The 23,031-nt window shown below is 39.1% G+C and overlaps 1 protein-coding gene across 7 annotated transcripts in view; it reads right to left on the bottom strand.

The window, feature by feature from the left end:
- The window catches only part of Chst9 (carbohydrate sulfotransferase 9), a 266,781-nt gene that overhangs the window by 128,144 nt on the left and 115,606 nt on the right, over positions 1-23,031 (bottom strand). For 3 of the 7 annotated variants that reach the window (XM_076912957.1, XM_076912960.1, XM_076912961.1), the window contains exons 2-3: positions 16,458-16,721; positions 2,676-2,714 (exon numbers count right to left, since the gene is read on the bottom strand). The exons of 1 other annotated variant lie outside the window; for it this stretch is intronic. Coding sequence is in view for 2 of the 6 variants with exons in the window: in XM_076912955.1 (XP_076769070.1) it covers positions 2,676-2,714 (39 nt within the window). In the remaining 4 variants the exon portion in view is untranslated. The remainder of the gene's footprint in view (positions 1-2,675; positions 2,715-16,457; positions 16,722-23,031) is intronic. 3 more of the 7 variants (XM_076912955.1, XM_076912956.1, XM_076912958.1) reach the window with 1 other exon arrangement.

Below are 23,031 nucleotides of genomic sequence, written 5' to 3'. Positions count from 1 at the left end.
GAAAAGCAGAATGCAGGTCTGAAAAGAATGGGTGGAACATGGCCATCTGCGATGGTCAGAAACAGTAAGGTCACTGACATTCAGGGTACTTCAGAATCTAAAGGTACGTACATGTGTGCCAATGTCACACACTTACTGTGCAGATACTCACGATTAAACTGGCAAAACATCTGTGTCAGCCTCAGAAAACTGTGCTCTCCTAACAAGATCAGATTTCCTGGAACTTTCCCTAGAGAAGTCAGTGCCCATACATGGGCTTGTCCTGTACATCTCTCTTTGAATCAAACTTTGTGCTTAAGGTCTATGTCAAAACTGTCCACAATACTGAAATTCACCCTAAAAATAAAGAATTGTCAAAGAGCATGATAAATATTTAAATGACAAGGTATTCCCAATTTTCTCGCCAGCAAGCTTGGCTCTACTCCTTAGTTATTCTTGATTTCATTTCATTCTGGCCACCAGGTAGGATGACATAGTTATGGGCACATAGGGCTAGTTAACTCCATTAGTAAAGGGGTTTCTGCAGTATCCTACTGACTGCTGTTTCCCAACAAAGGTGTGTTCACCATAAAATAATTTCTGCTTCTTGAGAGAATTTTATTAAGGAGTCCACACCTGACACTGTTAATGAGAATCTGCTATTCTTGCAAACAGGAACATAGCTGTCATTAGATAGGCTTCAATCAGCAACTGTTGTTAGGTAGAACTTGGGGAATCCTGCTGAAGAGGGGGTATAATGGATTGAATTAAAGGAGCCAGAGAGGCCAAGAACGCCACAAGAAAAGCTACAGAGTCAACCAATCTGGGCCCATAAGGGCCCCTTAGAGATTGAACCAGCAACTAGGGAGCCTACATAAGACTGACCCAAGCCATCTGCACATATGTAACAGTTGTGCAGCTTGGACTTCATGTGAGGCTCCTAACAGTGGGAGCAGGCACTGTTTCTGACTTTGTTGATTTCCTCTGAAATTCTTTGCCCCTACTGGGCTGCTTCCTTTAACCTCAATAGGAGAAGATGCACCTAGTCTTCCTGCAGCTTGACATGCAAGGCTGGTTGATATCCATGGGAGGACTCCCCTTTTCTAAAGAGAAAGGGAGAAGGAGTGGATGGGGGTGGGGACTGGAACAGAACAGTAAGATAAAATTGCGATAAGGACATAAAGTAAATTAATTCATTAACTAGTTGACTTAATCAAAGAGAAGTTGAATATGATGTGAGGAATGGTCAGGATGGTTGCCACAAAAGCCGGGAATGAAGTCCGAGTTCTATGCAGCCTCTGGCTTTAAGTTAGTGTAACACTTTGATCACATAAAACTTTTAAATCTGTGATTACAGAAGGAACTTAACTAGGCACCTGGAACAATGCTTTGGCTAATTGACGTTCTCCTCTCTGCAGTTTCTTTCATGAAGAAGCCAGTAGCATCACTTCCATGCAGTGTTAGAAACAGGTACACACAAGCTTCCCTCAAGGGAAAGAACAAAGGTGATTACAGCTCTGAAAGACCAGGCACATCCTTGAATTCATACATACATATGTTTATGTGTATATGTATGTGGATATATGTATGTATGTGTGTAATATAGTCATGTATGTATGCATACACCTGTATGCATACATGTATATATATTTACATATTTTGTATGCATTATTGGCCTTTAAGAGGCAGAACAAAGACAATGGGAGTAAATTTTAAAAGGGAAGCTGGAATAGTAATTCTAGTGACAAGGAATCCTGGAGCTCTGTTCCCTTTCAGATGAGGGTGCAGAAGCTGTCTTCTATTAACTATAGCAGCTTACAGAGAAACATACCACACTTGCAAACTGTTCCCCAAACCCCAGTGGGTAGAACAGTATTAGAAATAACTTATCTTTATATTGTCAGCTCTCAACTACTCTAGAAATAAGAAACATGGCTGTTGAAATTTGTGAAGGGCTGGACACAGGCATATAAGTGAACTTAGTATTTTCCATGTTCTTCTCAGATCTGTACCTAGTGGGCTCCAATGCCTTAACCTGAATGCTTGCTCAGTGAATGACATTTATTTTCCTGCATGATTTTAAATGAAAAACCAAATAGGGAAATATGGACATTTAAAAGCGTCTTTTGCATTAGTTAGCAAATATTGACTCCATAAAGTATGCGATTGCATTGACTTAAGTAACAGCTACCTCTAGAAATATGAAAAGTTTATATTCTATAATCATTGAAAACACATTAACAATTTCTCCCAGATACAAAGATTTTCTTAGTTAAATAGTTAATACAATCTTGAAAAAAATCCCATCACTCAAAAAATGGCTTTTCAGAAAAACAACTGAGAGTCATAGATTTCTGAGAAAAGAAGCTGGTTGATAATCATGAAAATATCCTTATTTTAAAATTGCTGATTGTTAAGACTTTCTTTTTGTTTATATAACCATGAAAAATTAAACATTCCATCTCATTTTCCTTTGAATGGAAAGACATAATGACAGGAATATAATTGATTGATGTGAAAGCCAAAATAAAATCTAAGTCTATTAACTTATTTTAAATTAATTTAGTATTGATCAAGCCAAGGATCCTAAATGATAAATTTTAATGTGAAAAATTGAATGCCAAGTTACAGCCACATTTTAGAAGTTGGAAATAAATGCAGAAAATGGAGCCGGAGCTAATTAAGTGAAATCTTACCTGATACCGCTCTCTGTTCTCTTTTCTTCTCTAGTCTGCCTGAAATGAGAAGAGAAGTTACGGAGAAAGGTCAGGAGAATACAATAATACTATAACGAAGATGAAAAGGTAGGTTATGATGATGTCAGAGCAGAGCCACTATCTCTCAGCCACGCCCTGTGTGATTTAATAATGAGTACTTATAGTTGATGAGGAGAAAATAATGCTTTCAAACAATCTTTTAAAAAGAAAACTGTGAGCATGTAAGAACTATTCTGTGGGATATTAAAATTTCAGTATCAAGAAGGCAGTTTTGATAATATGATCACTCAGAAACGACAATGGTTGTCTCCATCTGGGGCCTATGACCTCCATGGGACTTAGAATACGAGGTTTAGTGTACCAAGCATAAATTCCTTCCTGAAGAGCAGGCCTGAAATCTCATCAGAAAATGGGTGGCCACTATTCTGCTAGTGGTGACATCTTGCCTAGTAACCTACTAGGCACTACCACATAGTGTAGCATGTAGGGTCTAGCATTGAGTAAAGCTATTGATAAAAGCTATTGATAAAATTATTATCAAAATTATTGATAATAATTCCTATTTAAAGCATTAGTGGGTAAGCTAAATAAAGTAAGACCAACAATGATCAGGACAGCTAAGAAGGACTGACCAAACAGGAACAGAATAGCCTAAGTACCATACAATTCATCCAGAGGAAATGTTTAGAGCTTGCTTTAGAGATATAACCTCCAATAGTAGTCTATAGAATTTATTTAGTAGGTAATGAGAGAGTGAACTGGGTTATGGTTAGTGAGGATGGAAAGTAGTAGCTGCCAGAGGTGATGGGAGTCAAAACAGAGCCCAGAGATTTACAAAAGGTGAGGCGAATGGCAGGTGTCAAGGTCAAGGATACTCAGATAACTTGGGGGCATGTGGTGATGCTCTTGGGGGAGTAACAAGGTAAGGAAGTGAGGGATTTTATGTGAATTCATGGTTTAAAATGTTATGCAAATAGGATTGAGATTGTAGATGCAGGATATGCTGATCTTTTGCAGATGGCTGATGTGAAGAGTTAAATAGAATGTAAAGGCAGATGATACAGACAAATAGGCCCAACTCAATAACTGAGAATTCATAGCACCACATTTCTGCTGAGTGGGATCATGAGAGTGCAGAAGTAGCAGAGATCCTTGGGAAATCAGGGCAAACTGAGTTGAGAATAAACAATAAAGTTCTGGGATAATTGGGGTAGAGTTTGCATGAGCGTCCGGAGCTGTCAGGTCACTCACATTTACATGGTATCTTTGTGGGAGGAGCCAGAAAAGTAAGAGAGCAATGAGGAAGATGAGGCTGAGGATGCTATTTCTCACTCATGAAACTCTGCAGCTTATAAATGGGTCTGTTGGAGCAAGAGCTCTAGCTGACACAAGCCAGTGTTACTGCTAATGTATGGGACACTTCTACAGGATTCAAGGCTCAGATAAGGAGCTGTGGCCCAGGATAATGGTGTGAAAGGACACCAAAGTGAGGTGAAAGCATTGCTTTAGCATGGGTAGATGAGAGCCATCCCTCTCACAGTCACTTTCTTGTCACTTAGCAACATTTTATGGCTGGAACATTATCGAGGAATTATGTAACATATCAAAGCTGTATGTAAACTTTATCCAACTGATGCTTCAAGCCCCTAATGTCTTTAAAAACACTAAAATACAAGTCTCCCCTCCTCCAGATGCACGCATTGGAGAATCCCTTTAATTGGCACTCTGATTAATCATTTTCATTTGGGCTAGTTCCAGAAGACTTGTGGGTTGCAATTTATTTCAATGATTCAAACAGATAAATAGCATGAACAGACCATTTAAAGGCCTCATTTATTACCAAGTGAGGCATGTTTCCTTTTGCAAGTTTTCTACAGGACGAGCTACCTGTACTATTTGGTTATACATTTAGGATTGCTAGGTGCCTCATATGTTTTTATAAACTTTAAAATATTTTAGGCAAAGCTTAACTTAGCAAAGTGTTTGTAGACTAGCAAGGCTCTGGAGAATGTTTAACTTCTATTAGAATGAATTTTTGTAAAACTCAAGTTGAAAGTGAACGTTTCTAAGGCAGTGGTGGCATCCACAGTGGCCAATGTCTTCCATCCATTGACACCCCAGTTCCTTTTAAGTCTCTCTCACTGCTGACTCAGACAGAGTTGTGTAAACAAGGTTTTGTGGAAATGGTGGAGGGTGACCTCCAAGGATGGGCCTGAAATATGCAGTTTCTATCTTTCTGTCTCTTGAAACTCTTCTTCTTGGGGAAGCCAGATAATGTGTATGAGGATGTCTATGCAGTCCATGGGAAAGTCTACACGGCATCGAACTGAGGTCTCTTGTCAATATCCGGTGAACTCACATCGGCAACCGTCAGCATCCGAGAGGCACAAACATACCTAGTCACTAGCCATAGTCAGGAACTTAGATGACTTTGATTCATGCAAATTCATGGGCCCATGGTGTTAGACTTTGAATGAGTAACGTTTCTTATGAGTTTCTATATTTGAACAGTTCTCCAGTGGATGGTGCCGTCTGGGGAGGTTATTAAACCTTTAGGGAATGAAGCTTTGTTCGAAGAATGATTGTCAGTGGAAGGTGTGGGGGTGGAGACGAGGTTGAATCTTTATTGTCTGGCCTCACTTCCTGTTCTCCCCCTCTGAAATGTGATGGGTTAGGCTCATGCGTTCTGCCACACCTTCTCCATCATGATGGACCGTGGCTTCTCTGGAACAGTCAACTAAAATAAAGATTTTCTCCCTCAAACTGCTTTATGTCACAGTATTTTATCCTAGAAAAAGAAACAAACTCATAGACAGAACTAGCCGTTCACAAGATTCCCACAGATACCTGTAAAATAGTAAATGTTTATTATTGTTTTGACTGGGAAAATGTTCTGAATGTGCTCAAAGCTTGTATCAGTTTACCGCATGAGGTAATACAACTGCAGTGGTGCTAGATGTGGGCAGCTCCTTGGCTTTCTCTTCTTGAAAGCGAGGAACCAGAAGCTGCATCTTTTCAATGCTAAGGAAATGAAATGAGCCCGTGTAAGTAGACGAAATTCCCATGTGATGCGGTATTGGGACCCAGTGTTTCAGAAGGGAGTATAGAAGACACAGTTGAAGGTTTTACTGAGAAACAATTTTTGCTTCTGGGTTATATGAAAGGGCTCTGTAAGTAGAGACACCTATATAAATGTTACTTAATGATTCTCTTCTGCTAGCAGTTCTACCACAGGGAACAGCAGTTAGATTTCTACTTTTAGTTGTATACACACTAAACTTTAAATTACAAAGATAAAGTACCTAAGACAAATTACACTGACCGGGGGACTCTAGCTTGTGTGCTTGCAGGAGACAACCCGCTGTCTTTTCAGTCTCTTTATCTTGCTATGTGTGGATGATGTAATCTTGTGCTCTCTCAGCTTTGGTTTCCAGAGCAAGAAATTAGTCTGCAACCTACATCTTATGATCCAACTTCTACCTAGGTTTCAAGTCTAGTGGAAATTATCCTATTCTCCAAAGCCATTGCACCTGGTGGCTCCTACTGAGACATCTGAACACAAACCTTTCTCTATCCTCCTCTCTCACTGCTGTCACTGGAGTCATGAACTTGACCTACTTTCCTGAGTTGACCTGATATATATGAAGAGATTCTAACTGACTTCACTGTCTTCTCTGCTGTTATTCCTCTCTGCTGAGGATTAAAGTCCATGTCCTTTAATAACATTTGTGACTGGATGATTTTGTCACCACTTGCTTTCTCCATCCATCCATTAAGTACCATTCATAATACTCATTTTGTGAGATCTTACGCCTCCCCCAAGTACTTCCTGGAATGCCCTGCCTTTTAATTCCTGCCTTTCAAATTCTAAAGGGTGAATTCCCATTGACCCCTTAGAGCATAGTACATGTGACAGTTCTATGAAGCCTCTTCCTCTCGGGGTACTTTCCTGTGCTCCACTAGCTGCTTGTTTGTATCACAAGCTCTAAGTCCAGTGTCTGGCTGATGCTTAGATTCAGTGAGTCCTATTTTTACCTCCTGATGCCTCCTGCTATGCCTTGAAGACCATTACTTGGGATGGCACTGGCATACAGGGAGCCCCTTAAGACCCCTGCCCACACCAAAACACTACAGAACATGAAGCTGATTTTAGTACTTCTCAGATTTAGTGAACGCACAATCAGAATATAGCTCTTAGCAGGTATTTAAATTACAACTGACAACCTAGAAAACTATTATATTAGAAAAGTGGGTGATAAAGTAACAGAGAGGCTTTCAGCATAATGGGCAGGCATTCTGTCCTACTTACGCTTTATTTTATAACATTCTAGTTTAAAAGCAGCAAACTATGCTTTGCATCTTATTTCTGTGTAAACCGAGATGCAGTTTTCCACCTGTGAGAAATAAAAATGGATCACCAGCTCATAAAAATTGAATTTGCAGGGTAAAACTTTTCTCTTATATGAGAAAATGTACTTAATTGAACACTAAAATTTCAAATTTTATGACTATTTATGTACACTGATCTTTGATGTCATTCAAAAGCTTTTGAATTTGTCTTGTTACACAGAGAAACATCAAATACACATCAATTTACAGTATATATTCCAGGGCTTGTGTATAGAAGTCTCTTAATCACAGTTGACAATCTGTGATATGTTAGAGCCACAGGCAAATACTGGCACACACAGAGTGTGTCACCAGTAATGAACAGGGGCACCTCAGTGTCTGCCATCACTCCTAAGGAAAAGAAAGTTATTTGATGGCATTTTTGGAAGGCACAAATGCACACACAAGTACACATATATTCACTGCAGATGCATGCATATAGGGGATAGTGTTCCCATATTTGCAGTAATTTCATGACCAAATCTACTTTCTGTCTAAAATGTGTTTTTTCTCCTACCTGCTTCCTTCTGTGTACAATAAAGTCTGCCATGGAATCTGATCAACCTTCCCTCACTGCACTACCAATTTCTCAGTAGCCAGTTCTGAGTTTGCGTTTACTCTAAGGCATTTTATCCTCCCTGCTCTGAGAGGTATTATTAATCACATCTTGTTGCTAGGATACCTGAGAATGTTCATTTATGTCTGATGTTTCTTTGGCAAAATGCACTACGAGGCGGGCATAGACTGTGAAAAGAAAAATTATTTGTGTGCATGCTACTTGTTTTAAGAAAAGGTGTGTGTGCGTGTGTGTGTGTGTGTGTCTGTGTTTCTGTGTGTGTCTGTGTGTTTTAGGGGGTTATAACCACAAGATAAAAAAATGCTAATTCTTGTGACCTTAAAATGGCAATTGTGTTTCACAGACTAAAATGGAAACTGACAATATTTTTGTAGAATCTGTTGTCCATATGTACTTCTGAGCTTAGAGAAAGTCAAAGTAAGTAGTAATCCCATTTATCTGACAGAAATTTGAGGAGGGGAAGGTCTGAGATGTACTTATTTAAAATGCTTTGACTAATGGCCAATGTGACTAGGTTAAAGTGCTAGTTAATTTATAAGAACCAACTGCAGAACCCCAGTCACCGCTACTGTCTTAACCATTGTACTGCTGTATCGACAAGAAAACTCATCCTCAGAATATGTATTTGGGTAATCAGAGTTAAAAACAATTCCATCATTGTTTTAAAGTAATTTCAAAATTTTGAGGTGGTTGAGTGTCAGTGTGTGATTTGCTAAGCTCAGTATCTTGTTTCTTCCCACGGGAACAGCACTGCTTAGCAGAGGGAATGAGGACTCTGAAGTTCTATGACTGACTTCCACTTTAACCATCCTTCCTGGGAATTCTGCAGTCCTAGGAAGAAAGTGCAGTGTGTCTTCTCACATGTCTCTTTTCATGCTCTCTCTCATGAGTGTGAGAGATACTCTCACACACACATGAGTGTGTGTATCTGGAAAACATTTATTTACTATTTAATTATCAGTTGGTTTTCTTACTCTGATTTTTTGACTAAAAGGAGAGAGAGAGAGAGAGAGAGAGAGAGAGAGAGAGAGAGAGAGAGAGAGAGAGACAGGAACAGGATTCTTGCCTAGCAAGCATGAAGCTCTGGGTGGGGTTTATCCTCAACAATGCAATGCACAACCTGGGCAGTGTTACCCTAGAACTTGGGAACTAAAGCAGAGAAATTTTAAGTTCAAGTCCATTTTGGCTACATAAAAAGTTTGATAGAACAGCCTAGGATATATGAGACCCTGTCTCAAGAACAATAAAACAAACCCACAATATCTACAAAGCGATTGAACTTTGCTTCAGTCCTGTATCTAAGGGATCTCAGGAAAGGATTTTTATTATAGTCATGTTAAGAATAGCAGTTAATGTTTTGAACCAGCGACAGTGTGTCTATCTTTGCTGTCAGTATATCATACGGATTCTCTCATTTTATCCTTAGAGCATCGCAGGGCTTTCAGATGCTGTAACTGTTTTCAGTATAAAAACAAACCTGAGTCATGAAGAATTTAACTTGGCCAAGGCACCATACTACTAAAGTCATACATAAATAAGAGGGGGACACAATATAGGTGGAGTGAGGAAACCTGAGGAAGTAAGGGTTGAAATATTCTCACACCATAGAAAGCCAGTTCTGGGAGTTGGCTGTATAAACCCTCTTTTCTTTTCTTTTTTAAAATCTCAGCAAATTATTAGCAATTTGCTGTTCTCTGGATGAACCTGCTGCCTATTTTATTGTCCATAGCTAAGCACAGTGCTTCAGGAGTACAGTTCTGTAAATGCCCTTCAGATTCTGGAGTGATGTAGTGTCTATTGAGTACCTACAATGAAGTAAGTAAGTGTTTTATTGACATTTACATATATTTAATGAAATTATCCCAATAACTTCTTGGGTAGAGTATTATCTTTTTCTAGTGTTGAAAACAAATTCTTAATCTTTTTGTGACATGTACTATGTTCAAGTTAGTGGATGGTGGCGTTGAAATATGGGCCCAGTGATTTTTCTTCCTTGCATGAATTTATTGTTTGCGGTAATTAAAAAAAAATCTTTTAGAGCAGTGAAGTGACCCTATAGCTCTACCACCTACTCATCATTAGGTATTGGGTATATCATTTAATTACTCTAGGCTAGACTGTGTCCCTCTAGAAATCGGGGTAATGTGAGTACCTACTTCACTGGATCATTGTAAGGACAAAGTCCTAAGTGTATCATAGCAGACCTTGTGGTACTCTTCCCTCCATACCTGGAGACCAGTGTATCTGTGGAATTCTTCTACACAGGCGTTCCCTGGAGAACAGTGTATCTGTGGAGTTCTTCTACACAGGCGTTCCCTGGAGAACAGTGTATCTGTGGAGTTCTTCTACACAGGCATTTTCTGGAGAACAGTGTATCTGTGGAGTTCTTCTACACAGGTGTTCCCTGGAGAACAGTGTATCTGTGGAGTTCTTCTACACAGGTGTTCCCTGGAGAACCGTGTATCTGTGGAGTTCTTCTACACAGGCGTTCCCTGGAGAACCGTGTATCTGCGGAGTTCTTCTACACAGTTGTTTCTCGGCAAGGTCTGTCTACTCACAGATGATTCTCAACACAATCAAAGTTCATAGCAACATCTGTTACAAATATGAAATTTGGCCTTTGAAATCGGTATCTCTTGATTGCTTTGTGCTTCTCAGACAAAGAAGCTCTTTGTTTTAGTTGATTCCTTTGATCTCTTCATGTCCTACCTTCTAAGTACTAGTTGGTTTATTGAAATACTTTCAACTGTCTAACTGTTCTGAGTTACGCTGGGTATGGTGGTTCATGCCAATCACTTGGGTGGCTGAGCAGGGAGGACTGAACATTTGAGGCCAGCTACAAAAGACCAGCAAAGACTCAGTAGCTAAGAGTGTCTTAATTTCCACCCCCACCCCAAATCCATGTAAAGGAAGCCATCCTCTGACTTCCATGTGTACACTGTGCCCTATACGCACATTCAACATAATAATAAATAAAAATAAGAAAAATCAGACACCAGTTATGAGCTACTTTAAGATCCAGGATTTATATTTTAAATTTATTGGGGGGGGGGAATTGCTTTTTTATTTTGTTTTTTAAATATTTTAGCTTAACATATTTTTTCATTCTATGTATTTATTGTACATGGTACTATGTTAACATGTAAGCATATATTGTTTGTTGTGCATATTTGCATTCCCCAGATAGTCTCCTTGTCTGAGTCCATTTTGTTTGACTTTTTGTTTACTTTATAGAGAGGGTCTCACTTTGTAGCTCAAGATAGCCTGGGAATCACAATGTGGGCCAGGCTAGCTTCAAACTGAGCAGTCTTCCTGCTCGAGCCTCTCAGGTGTCCTGAGGCTGTGAGGTAAGTAGATACTTCAGACAAGCATGTTCATCATGTGAGTCACCATAGTAAGTCTCATTTGGAGTGAATAGCTGGTACAGTATACCATGGTGCAGAAGCAAAGGAAGATCTTCTCCCAGGAACTCAATCTGCATACTAGTCTAAGCAAATGGCTGGATCTTGGAACTACAGTAGGTTTTCTTAGGATTCAACAGTCTATTCATTCAGGTGGCTATTAATCTCAAAGGAAATTGTTCTCAAAAAGATATGAAAGTCTTTTAAGTAATATATTGCAATGGTGGGAACACAGAGGCTTAATTGGGCCAATTTAAATACAGTTGGTCCAAAAGTATTTAGGTAATTTTAGCAATTGCATGGCTTCTGTTAGGTGAATAGCACCAAAAGGCCATGGGCTTTGTTTCAGTATTTCTGACTGGATTCATGTTGCTGTTGCGATGGCTCCGGCTTCAGCATACACTGATCCTGAGACTCTGGATGGTGGCAGATCTTCACTGTCCCCCTGCAGCTTTGGATAAACGCCACTTGTTCTGCTGTCTGCTTATTTGCTTAGTTGATACGTTGCTAGGATGCTTCGGCAAAGAGAGCCATTATGGGCACAGTGAATGCTGAGAGTTCCAGACAGTGTATACTGAGATACAAAAACTGGCTCTTCAGAAACATATCGATACAGATAGATCTGGGCCTCTGAGGCTGACCATCTGCCTTGGCAGAAGAGATGCTCCATCTGCACTCCCCAGCCCCAGGGTCTGCCATCCGTCATAGTGTGGAGAAAAAAATGAAATACATGAAGATTTTTCCTGGGCTGACTCTTCTGCCAGGAAATGGCTAAATTCTGTATGAGGAACATTTGTTTCAGGTTGTCTTGGAGATCCTCAAGTGTAGAATTTCTTCCCACTTAGATCCATGTGACAAGCACATAATTAATGTGACAAGCTACAGTCCCTTTCAGATTCCCCAGCACTGGCCTGGGTGAGGTAAATCCTCAACTAATGCTTTTCCTATTCAGAATCTCATTCTGAGCTAGTCATTTCTTGGCAGAGGAGATTTTTGGAAGACCTTTAGATGTTGAAGTCAGATTGGCAAAAGCAAACAGCCAGCAACTGCCAGGTCTTAAATAACACTGCAAAACGGGAACATGGGCTCTAATAACACAAGCTTCAGCCTCCGACTAAAGCGGAGATCGTATTTGTACCTTCTTCACTGCAATAAACATGTTTTGACTAAATGACTCATGAATAGTCAGTTTTATGGAACAGGGTAGTCTAAATGTCTTTGATGTATTCACTATATAAAAGACACAAGAATGAATTATTCTGTAAAATAAAGATACTTTATAGCAATACATTTACTCTTTCTTTACTTACAATAAAAAGGCTATACCTAAAGGGGTGGAGTTGAATTCTCTTTCTTTCTAGTCTATCCATCTATCTGGTACTATATTAAATAGTAGACTTTGGCAGAAGTTCCTCTTTGCTGATATTTTAGTCCTTAAGGGCTGAGACCTTAAGGACTAGGTAACCTTTCCCCTAGATCTTTAAGTGCTTTATCTTGGAGAAGGAGAACATAGCATAAGGAATTGGGCTGTTTGGGGACTACGAGAGGACTCAAGTTAGATATACATGGCTTACATGTCGTGGGAGCTCCTACACTGCACATGGCTAACAACACAATATTCCAGCCATTCAAGTCAGGTCTAAAAATGCACAAATCAAGAAAGGATTTGGTGTTTTTGATGTGTTACTCAAATGTGTGAAAGCCTAGCTTTGCACCTGGGCACTATTGGGAAGAGGTAGAAACGTATAAAACGGAAAGCGTACCGGGAGGATTTCGGCCATCGCAGATATACCTTTGAAGAAGAAGACAGTGTGGTACTGAATTATCAAAAGATGGTGCACTTAAATCCCTGTCTCCTCTAAGGTGGTTTGCTAAATTATGCCTATAACTATGTCCGGTGTTTTAAACATGTCTTTTGATCACAAAGGAATAAAGCTTGTAACTACTAGGAGTGAAATGAAAAGGCTATCTTCATAGATTAGCATATTTTCATTTTGTAAAGTGTTAATGGTATGGGGAGACAGTAAAGTTCTCAGTCCATAAGCATGAGAACCTGAGTTTGGGTCACCAGTACCCACATAAGAATTCACATGCAATGGGTCACGTCTGTCATGTCAGAGTTGGAAAAACAGGCAGGAAGTTTCGCTGGGCTTGCTGGCCAGCCAATCTGGTTGAATAAATGAAGTTCTGGGTTCAGTGAAAGGCATTGTCTAAAAACCTGAGGAGAGGTCACTGAATAAGACACCCAACATCCACTTCTGTTCTACATGTTTGTGTATACACACATGTACACAGTCAGCATCATAATAGTACCTGTGTTTAGGTTGACAGGCAGAACTAGAGTTGTGCAAGGACTTCAGTCCTTTAGAACTTATAAACCATGAACTGAAGGCTACATTTGAGACAAGAGCATTCATGTATTCAGCTAAGCATCAAAAGCGTTACCACTGACAGTTAGTGTTAACTGTACTGCAAAGACCTAATAACAAATGTTAGCAACTAATTAAAATTAAACTCATTTTCCCTGGGTTGGCTTACTATTAAGAGATTAATTATTGGAATCTATATTAAATTAAGTTTTTCTATTAGTTAGGGTTAATCTTATGTATGAGACAACAAAGTGGATCATGTCATCAGTTGAAGTAATGATGCAAAGTCAGAAGATAAGCTTCCAGTGTGCCTTTGCTCATTCAGTTGAGTCATTTGTCTGGCTAACAGATACACAATCCTATCCAGCTTTTCGTTTGTGGGGAGCAAGGACATTTGCTTGCTTTGTCTCCCTTCCTCGCAATTGTCATTTTATTAGCTTGTGAACAAACCTGGTAGAAGTGACCTTTAGTTTAGTCTTTGAGATATCAACACAGTTTTTATGCTCATCAGCTCTAGATTTTTTTTTGTCTTAACATAATCTTTATCACACTAATTTTTTTCCTCCACATTGAACCACATCAAAGGTTTGGGCCTCAGCCTTGCAAGTAAGCTCGTGTTTCACAGACTGAACAAAGAAAATCAGGAAAGAGGGATTAGATGGGTGGTATTGAGTTATCGCTTTCAGGAACTGTAGTGTACTTTGTAATCTTATTAAAAAATCTCTCTCCTACAAATCATGACAACTACTGGAGCATACTAGAAAAACTGTTAATTGTTTAGTACATTTGATATATAGATGGGTCTGACAATACTTTGCCACAAGGAAGAGAGCAGAAAAGCAAATGCCAACTGCACAGAAGACAGACCTGTATTTTGCTTCTGCAATGCAGTAGTGCGGTGTCAACTAGGAACTCACAGTCAGGGGCTAGGCAGGCTGCACAGAAAGCTCATTTCTCTGAGCTGATGTGACCTCCCAATGTTGATTATGCAGGGTGTTCTCTAAGAAAAGAGCCAGAGACAGACACCAGGAGGGAGGAGAAAACTTCTGATTGGAACGCCCAAGGCAACAAGCTCTGTGTCCTGGTGAAAATCTTTCTCTGGTGTTCAGTTCAAGGGGCTAGTTTTGCCAAGACACATCACACTGGAAAGGCAACAGGTACTTTGAGCACAGCAGATGGGTACACCTTGACACTGGAAGACCAGTGGAACATGGGAAGGACATTGACTTTCTAGTTTCACATGCTTTGACAGACATAGTTGGGTGCTTACACAATCACTTCATTTGTTTTTGTGCTGGTCCCCAATGTGCTTCTTGCAAATAAACACAACACATAGAAACTATTCATCTGAATTGCCTCTCCTTGATGTAGGTGGCATTTGATATTTCTGGCCAGTGTCATGGTAGGGGAAGAACTTTACTCACAGATGAACTTTGCCAAGAGAATGATACAGGTGAGAGCAAGTATGCCCCCCCCCATCTGTTGCCATAACTGGCATCTGAGTGTGTTGTCTGGTACATCAAATGAAAACCAGCTTTCTTCCAGACTGACCCCAGTGACCAGTGGTATCACCATCCTCCAATTCAACAGGTCATCTGTCTATCTGGTCCATTTTCGAATTTCTTCCCAAGGTTTACCTCATCATTTCTTTTAAGTTAAAGCTTTAAGTTTCTCATAACTAATAGCATCCTTGAAAGGCCAACTTCAAGGTGGTATTTTTCTGTGCCAAAGAAACGAGGACTAAGATCTACTGGAAAGTGTATTGCATTTAAGGAAATATGAAGGTCAGTTAACTGTGGAGCTAGGTGTTTCGGTCTGGGGTATCTCTTATAAGTATATCCTACCTTACCTACATTTTATACTGTGAAACCAACATGACAAAATCCTCTGGCCAAACCCTGTCTGAATCAGATTTTCTGATGACAGAGTTAGACTCCTTCACTTGTGTGGTGACGCTATGTTCTAAAGGGCATTCAGAGATGCCCATGCCCAAGCCCAAGCATGTGTACAGATGCAGTTTGCAAACATACCCGAGCAGTTCTTCACAGTGCTGGCTGGGTAGTGATGGACATCCCAAGAGAAGGCTATACTGCCTCATTTGCAGCCAAAGTTGTCAGGACCTGTGTGTGACAGCACAGCCCCTTGGGCAGGCAGTCCCTGGAAAAATGCTCAGAAAGGATCAGGACATTCACAGAAGACTAATGAATTCTTGCATTAGTCTCAGGGAAATGACATGAAAGCATTTTGTCAACTGTTTGTAAAGGAGGAAATGAAAACTCAGATGAACTTGTCAAAGATTAACTTAGCTTTGAATAAAAAAATTAAAAGTCATAATGCTTAATATTTAGGCTTCTTGTTTGTGACTTTTTTGTGACATTGGCTTAATTTCTGCACAAAATTTGCTTCAATTGTTAGCTACTTTAAAAAATAGGTTGGAAAACTTCAAGCAGCAAATGTTCTTTCCATTCCCCAAATTTGGATATGTAGCCTATGTGTCAATAACTAGAATCTCAGAACTGAGGAAGCAGAGACAGGATGATCCCCATCAAGTTTGTGTCCAGCAAGAGCCATACTGTGAAACCTTGTCTCAAACGTCAAAACAAACAAACAAAACAGTCAAGAGGAATGGGACACTAAGCAGTATTTACCTTATGATATTAAAAATCGAAAAATAAATTATAACAAGATGTAAGTAAATTAGCTATTACTACATTTTTAATTTGGGAAAGGTATTTTATAACCCTCTACTAGTGTAAGCAGGGCATTTCTGAGTTAGATATTATGGGATATACACAATCCTGTAAGTTGTTTGAATAAAATATTCTCTGAAGTTTTATGGAAATGGGTCAATTCTATTCTTTTTCCTTTGTTGTGCAAAATATGTGGTTTTTTTTTTCTCTCAAAGAATTATCTGAATTGACTGAATACTTAGCCTCAATCTGACGGTTTGATTTTAAACCTTCCAGTCCACTATTTGTTACAGATTTTTTTTTTAAAAGGTTATTCACATTTATGTTTGCTATACCTTTCTGTAATTATCATCTTGTTGAACCAACAACATTTCTTAGTCAGAGTGGTGGGGAGAGCGGTAAGAAGACTGGAGACTGTGCTGTTGCTGCTGTCTGTCTTTGCTTCAGGGGCAGTGGGGAGAGGAGAGGCCAACCTGAACCATGTACAAACCAAGGCCAGTGCCAAGGTTGCCTAAGACATCTCTCCTGGAGCACAGCAGGTGTGTTCAAAGTACTTGGGCCACTGTTCTGAACTGCACTGTGACACGGTTAAATCTTCTCTGTAAAGAAAATCAGAAGTGAATATTAACAGCCTGACTCATTGCACTGTTTGACAAGCTGGCAGAAGTTAGACAAAGGGAGTAGATAGGTAGGGAAGACAATGATTTCACAGGCTGAAGAGTTGTTATAAAATTTCCATCACTATTTACAAACGTTTGTGGAGCACTATGAAGACAGGGATGAAGGAGGTGGTGAGTTCAAGTAGTGTTTACATGGAATTAGTATGATAGGACTCATGTTGTGTGTGGCTTCTGACAGAATCTACTCTGATGTAGGCATCTTCATGATTTACATCGGTACTCTGTTCATGTGATTCAGAGAAGCAACCTTATTTTTTGTGTACGCTGAAAATATTATCCTGGTTTTCAACAAAACCATTATGTCTAGCTTCAACTTAAGAAAGTCCCCAAGCAAGTTATTAAGGATAAATTTATATATCCAAATGAGATCTCCATGGATGAGTGAAAGGCTCACCTAAAGAAAATTGCTCTCTTCCTTTCCATCTCCTTTGTCTACCTCCTCCCTTCTGTTCACCTCCCCTTCTCTCCCTTCCCCTTCTCTCCCCTCTCCTCTTCTGTCTGCCTTCTCCCTTGCTAATTATTTAACAGAATGGCACATGACATCATAGAGACTTTGAAAGAAGTTCAGAGTGTAGCAGTTTGGCTATTCAAACTCCTGGAGAAATGCTACACTTTCCCTCTCTGACTTGTCTGAAGAGACTTGAACCTAACTGCACTGCCAGGGGCGAGGCTGGCACTCCAGGATGCGTGCTTCACCCTGTGACGCACACAAAATTTGAAATAGATTGCCAGCAGCTCAGGGCAGGAGGGGAAGAGTCTAGACCTGCTGGGCTATTTGTCATCTCAAGCATTTCAGGCTTCACGTGTCACCTCTTTAGCAGGATACACAGAGATATGTGTCCCCTGGCAAAATGCTTAGTTTGGGTGCATACAAATAAGGGCTGTGATGTGTAAACTTGAAGGGACAGAAAGAACATTAGCTGCCTGAAGCTTTCTTTCCTATGGATAAATGGCAGAAAATTCTTTCATAAATATCTTAATATTTCATCCTTAAGACTGAATAATATCATATAATGGTGTTAAAATGCATACATAGTGGGTATGTTTGTTGGGTATAAGGTGGTTTTCTGTTAGTCTCATTTCCATATATTGGCAGAGGAATGCAGTGGCTTTGGCTTATTTTTCTCTGAGTTCTAAAAAAACAAGACTTTTCAGATCCCTCACCTCCAATTTGGAAATCTTTTATGACCCCTGATGGAAAAATACATATTAAAAACACCAATGTTATGAAAAGAAAAGTTTTATACCAAAATAAATACATCCTGTGAATATTTGCTGCCTTTAAGGTGATTGGCAAAGTGATATCTTTATGGAAAATATCTCATTATTTTTTTGATGCCTAAAACCCTTGGATAGTATGGTCGGGAGTGGGTGGGAATAAAGGAAGGGTAGATTTTACATATAATAAATGAAGGCATCTTTAGTTTGCTCATTGGCCTTATATTTGAGAAATATGGTTTAGTTTGTGGTTCTGAAAATGACAATCACAAATACTGCCATTTTCACGGAGGGACTGGGAAAAATATACATAACAAGCTTTGGGAAGGATTCAGCCAATCAGAAGCTCCCTAATCAGAAAATTGACATAAAAAATTAAATACTATAACTACTCTCATCATTAATGTCATGTGATGGTGGCAAAAGACTATAAGAAATGTCTGTGAATGTTTCATTATAACAGGAAAAAGATGAGAGGGATTCAGGAATGTAGCATAAGTGGTCCAGTGTGATGGTACACATCTGTAACTCCAGCACTTAAGAGGATGAGACAGGAGCATTGCAAGTTCAAGGTTAGGCTAGGCTAAACAGTAATTTCTAAACAGCCTCAGCTAAATATCAAGATTCTATCTCAAACAACAAAACAAAAGTGAATTTGACCTAAACATATTGTAAAATACAGGTATAGAAGAAATTACAAGTCCCCTGAGTGCATGTACACAACACTGAACTTTATAATTTATTGAAATATTACAATAATGTTTGACTCAGGAGGAGGAGAAGATTTCTGAGTCTGGGCAACAGAATCAGGCAGACAGGAAGATGTTGCCACACAGATATGTTGCACTTGCACATCTTGAGTAGTAATTGTGGACCTAACAAGGGAGATGAGCAGAGGGTTTGCCTTAGAAACTCCTTTCTCCTTAGACTCTGTGACTTGGAGTAGTTCCTCTCTGTGGGATCACAGTCATGCCTTCTCTGCCCAGCCATAGGCAGATCAGCTCTTTATTAATCAATCAGAGATAATTGGGGAGCATTCTTACAGAACATTGACATAGGAGATGGCTCAGTAATCATCAGGACTGTAAAGGGATCTCTGGGCACAGAAAGCAGGATCTGAATACACAGTGCAAAAGACCAATCCCCTACAAAAAGACAAATATATTTACACACAATTGAAGTTAATAATATAAGCAATTAGTGAAAGCATTTCTTTTATTGAAGAATGTAGGAGATGTACAACTGATGAAGGCATTTAGGGAGTGTGTCATTCCTAAAGGAATAAAAACCATACCGAGGGTGTGGAAAGATTATTAAAATGGTAGAGTGGTTGCTGCACAATGATAAGTATCTGAGTTCAGAACTCAAACATCTAAGAGCCAGGAATTTGTGTGTTTGTAATTATAGCATTGGTGAAGCAGAGACAGGGGAGTCAATGTGGCTTGCTGGACAACTGGTTAGTGTATTTGGTAAGCTCCTGGTTCAATGACTGCTTTGCTTCAAATAATAAGGCAGAGAACAATTGAGGAAGACATCCAGCCTCCAAAGATGTACACATGCACACAGACACACATGAAGGTAAAGTTTGTAGAAGGAAGCACATATATTTGAAAGTTATGTCTAATTGAAAGGCAGCGAAAGTGACAAATCAAAAAAATATTTCTTAGAATAGGATATGCCCAGTTCTCATGAGAAGGTAGAGGAAAGGAAAGCTATTTGATGGAGCAGTGCAGAGAGAGAGAGAAGAAAAAGAAGAGGGGGGGCAGTTTTACAGAGAGAATTTTACAGAGATAGTTTGAATGGGGAACAAGCTAGATGTAGGTGAAGACAGAATAAGCCAGAGAAAGAGAAGGAGCCAGAAGATTAGAACAGATTGCTAGAGTTAGTTTGAGGCCAAGCAGGGCAATTCAGGAAAGGCAGAGAAGCAAAAGTCAAATCAACTCAGCTTGGAGAGGAGTTTAAGCCAGAACAGCTGAGTTGAAAGAGTCAGTCAGAGCTCAGCAAGAACAAGAAAGAGTGAGCTGATTCAGCAGTAAATTTCAGAGGCTGAAAACATTCTAGCCATAGATTAGATTGTATGGAGGCTTGAAGTTTTCAGGTCTAGAGCTTCATTAGAGAAAGACCTACCTAGTGTAGAGAAAGACCATGTGGAGAGTGTCTGGCCGGAGTCATGATAAACAAGTCACCAAGGGATGCCCAGTGAGGATATACATGAAACAGAGCAAGTCATGGTGAGACTCAGACTGCAAGTAACATGGGACCTGTGGCTGGAAAGTAAATAACTTAGAGGGTTAGAATAGATAAATGTCTACCCATAGTGTTTACAGGTTGTTAATAAACTTAATATGTCTTTGTGTCAATTATTTTGGATCTAGAACAGGAGCAGATAAGGCTATCACGCTTAAATTACTGTTTACATCTTTTTTATATTAATTATACTCAAGTATTTCACAAATTATTTTAACTTCTTACATATATTTATCCCAATATTTCAAATGTAATTGAAGTTACTTTCAAAAAGATTAAGTAGGTCTCATTAAACTTTTGTAAATATCATGACTTTCAAGAAATTGCCATCTTCATTACGTATCTTCAAGTATCACTAATAATTATTTTAGTAATGTATTCAGCGAGCTTATGCATTATGTGAACGAATGCTTGCTACCTCTCTATTTCTATCATCTATTTATCCATTCTGTGCTTGGAATTGAACCTCATATCTTGCACATGCTAGGCAAATGCTTTGTCACTGAGCTACAACCTTAGGTTTTGGTTTTGTGGGATAAGGTCATGTTATATAGCCCTGGCTAACCTGGAACTTAAGACTTTTCTTTTTCAGCCTTCTAAATCCTGAGTCTACATGTGTTCTACAAACTTTCATGGATGTCTCTAGTTGACTATTTTCATAGTAAACTGGATTGATACTGTACCACCACAAACAATTTTCAAATATATTCAGTTCAATTTTGTTTAGAAGATTAGACGTCTCTTAGAGCAAAACGCCTAGATCAAACCCGACAGTGCATTAAACATCCGGCCAGTGCTTTCTGGCTTTTTGGTTATGCCTTACTAATGCTTTGTGGCAGAAACAACATGGCACTCTCTGACATTTTTCTTCTTTAAAAAAATGTTAAAAAGGAAGGAAAGAGAAGTAAAAGGAAACAAATGTTGTTCTTTTAGAAGAGTCAAAAGATTCATACAGTCATTTCTTTGAGTTCCTAAGGAGGCTAGCACTGAGGTATTCCCTTTTTATGTGTTACTGTGAAGAAAGGCACTGTTCTGAGCACTGGCAACTGTATTGCACTGTCAGGAACCATAATGGGACAAGCTGGTAACTAGCAGGTGATCATCCTGAAATGGCTTGCCTAGGATTATTTTATAATCTGCAACAAGTGAGCCCTTATTCAGCAAGACTGTAAGGGACTTATTTTAGGAAAGATTCCTGCTATTAATATGCTTTTCCTATTATTATTATTAAACATATGTAACAATCACTAAGCAATAGCACACCCCTTTGGAGCAGATCTCTGCATATCCACAAAGATGTACTTTCTTGTGGTGATGCTATATAGACAAATAGATGACTTCTTAAGTCTCAATGATGATCCTATAAGAATTTCTAAAATTATACCAGTGATTATTAAGCTCTTTTATAGTGGGACTGCTATTAGGTCCCTTTCTAATAGTCAAAACTGTGATGAGAACTCTGCCAGTCTCCCAAGTGTCATCAGTTAATTGCTCTTAGATAGTAACCAGATTTTCTCCTACTCAGGTGATGAATGTTTAGCCAGATAATTACTTCTAATGAATTTGCATGTAAACATTCTCTGTTGTAAACTTCTATTTCAATTTATGATTTGATTTTTGGTGTGAACTTGTGATGAACTTTGTAAAATGTAATCATGTATTCTGAAAGATGTATAAGTACTGAGGACAAAGGGATGAGAGAGAGATACAATGGAGAGATAGAATAGAAGTTTTTGCCTTTCTCCACTTAGAGTAGTAGAAAGAATAGAATTTTTCCCTTTTCCCAGATAGAAGTTTTCCTTTTCCACACTTAGGACCTTTCTGCTTTTCCCCTTAGATAGCTTTCATAGGAAACTCTTTTTTTTGCCATTTTATCTTGTTTTATTTTATTTTTATTATTTTTCCCTTATCCCATCCCTCCTTCTCCTGCTTCTATGATCTCAGAAGATGGAAGGATCTCCCATGCTCATGGATTGGCAGGATTAATATAGTAAAAATGGTCATCTTGCCAAAAGTAGTCTACAGATTCAGTGCAATCCCCATTAAAATCCCAAACTCAATTCTTCCAAAAGTTAGAAAGAGAAATTCTCAAATTCATTTAGATTAACAAAAATCCCAGGATAGCAAAAACTATTCTCAACAATAAAAGAACTTCTGGAGGAATTACCATCCCTGACCTCAATCTGTATTACAGAGCAAGAGTGATAAAAACTGCATGGTATTGGTACAGAGACAGGCAGGAAGATCAATGGAATAGAATTGAAGACCTAGAAATGAACCCACACACTTATGGTCACTTGATCTTTGACAAAGGAGCTAAAACTGTGCAGTGGAAAAAGGACAGCATTTTAAACAAATGGTGCTGTTTCAACTGGAGGACAACATGTAGAAGAATGCAAATCGATCCATTCTTATCTCCTTGTACAAAGCTCAAGTCCAAGTGGATAAAGGACCTTCACATAAAACCAGAGACACTGAAACTAATAGAAGAGAAGGTGGGGAAGAACTTTGAATACTTGAGCACCAGGGAAAAGTTCCTGAACAGAACACCAATGGCTTATGCTCTAAGATCAAGAATTAACAAATGGGACCTCATAAAATTGCAAAGCTTCTGTAATGCAAAGGACACTGTCAATAGGACAAAATGGCAACCAACACAGGAAACGTTTAACAACTTAGTAATTTATGTTATAACCACATCTCTAAGTGTCTTTTCTTTCTGCAACTAGCAGGGTGAAAGTTAGAGCCCAGCAGTTCCTGCTGA

The sequence above is a fragment of the Arvicanthis niloticus genome, chromosome 14, assembly GCF_011762505.2.
Source record: "Arvicanthis niloticus isolate mArvNil1 chromosome 14, mArvNil1.pat.X, whole genome shotgun sequence".
Taxonomy (NCBI): domain Eukaryota; kingdom Metazoa; phylum Chordata; class Mammalia; order Rodentia; family Muridae; genus Arvicanthis; species Arvicanthis niloticus.
This window is presented reverse-complemented; position numbering and strand designations above follow the sequence as displayed.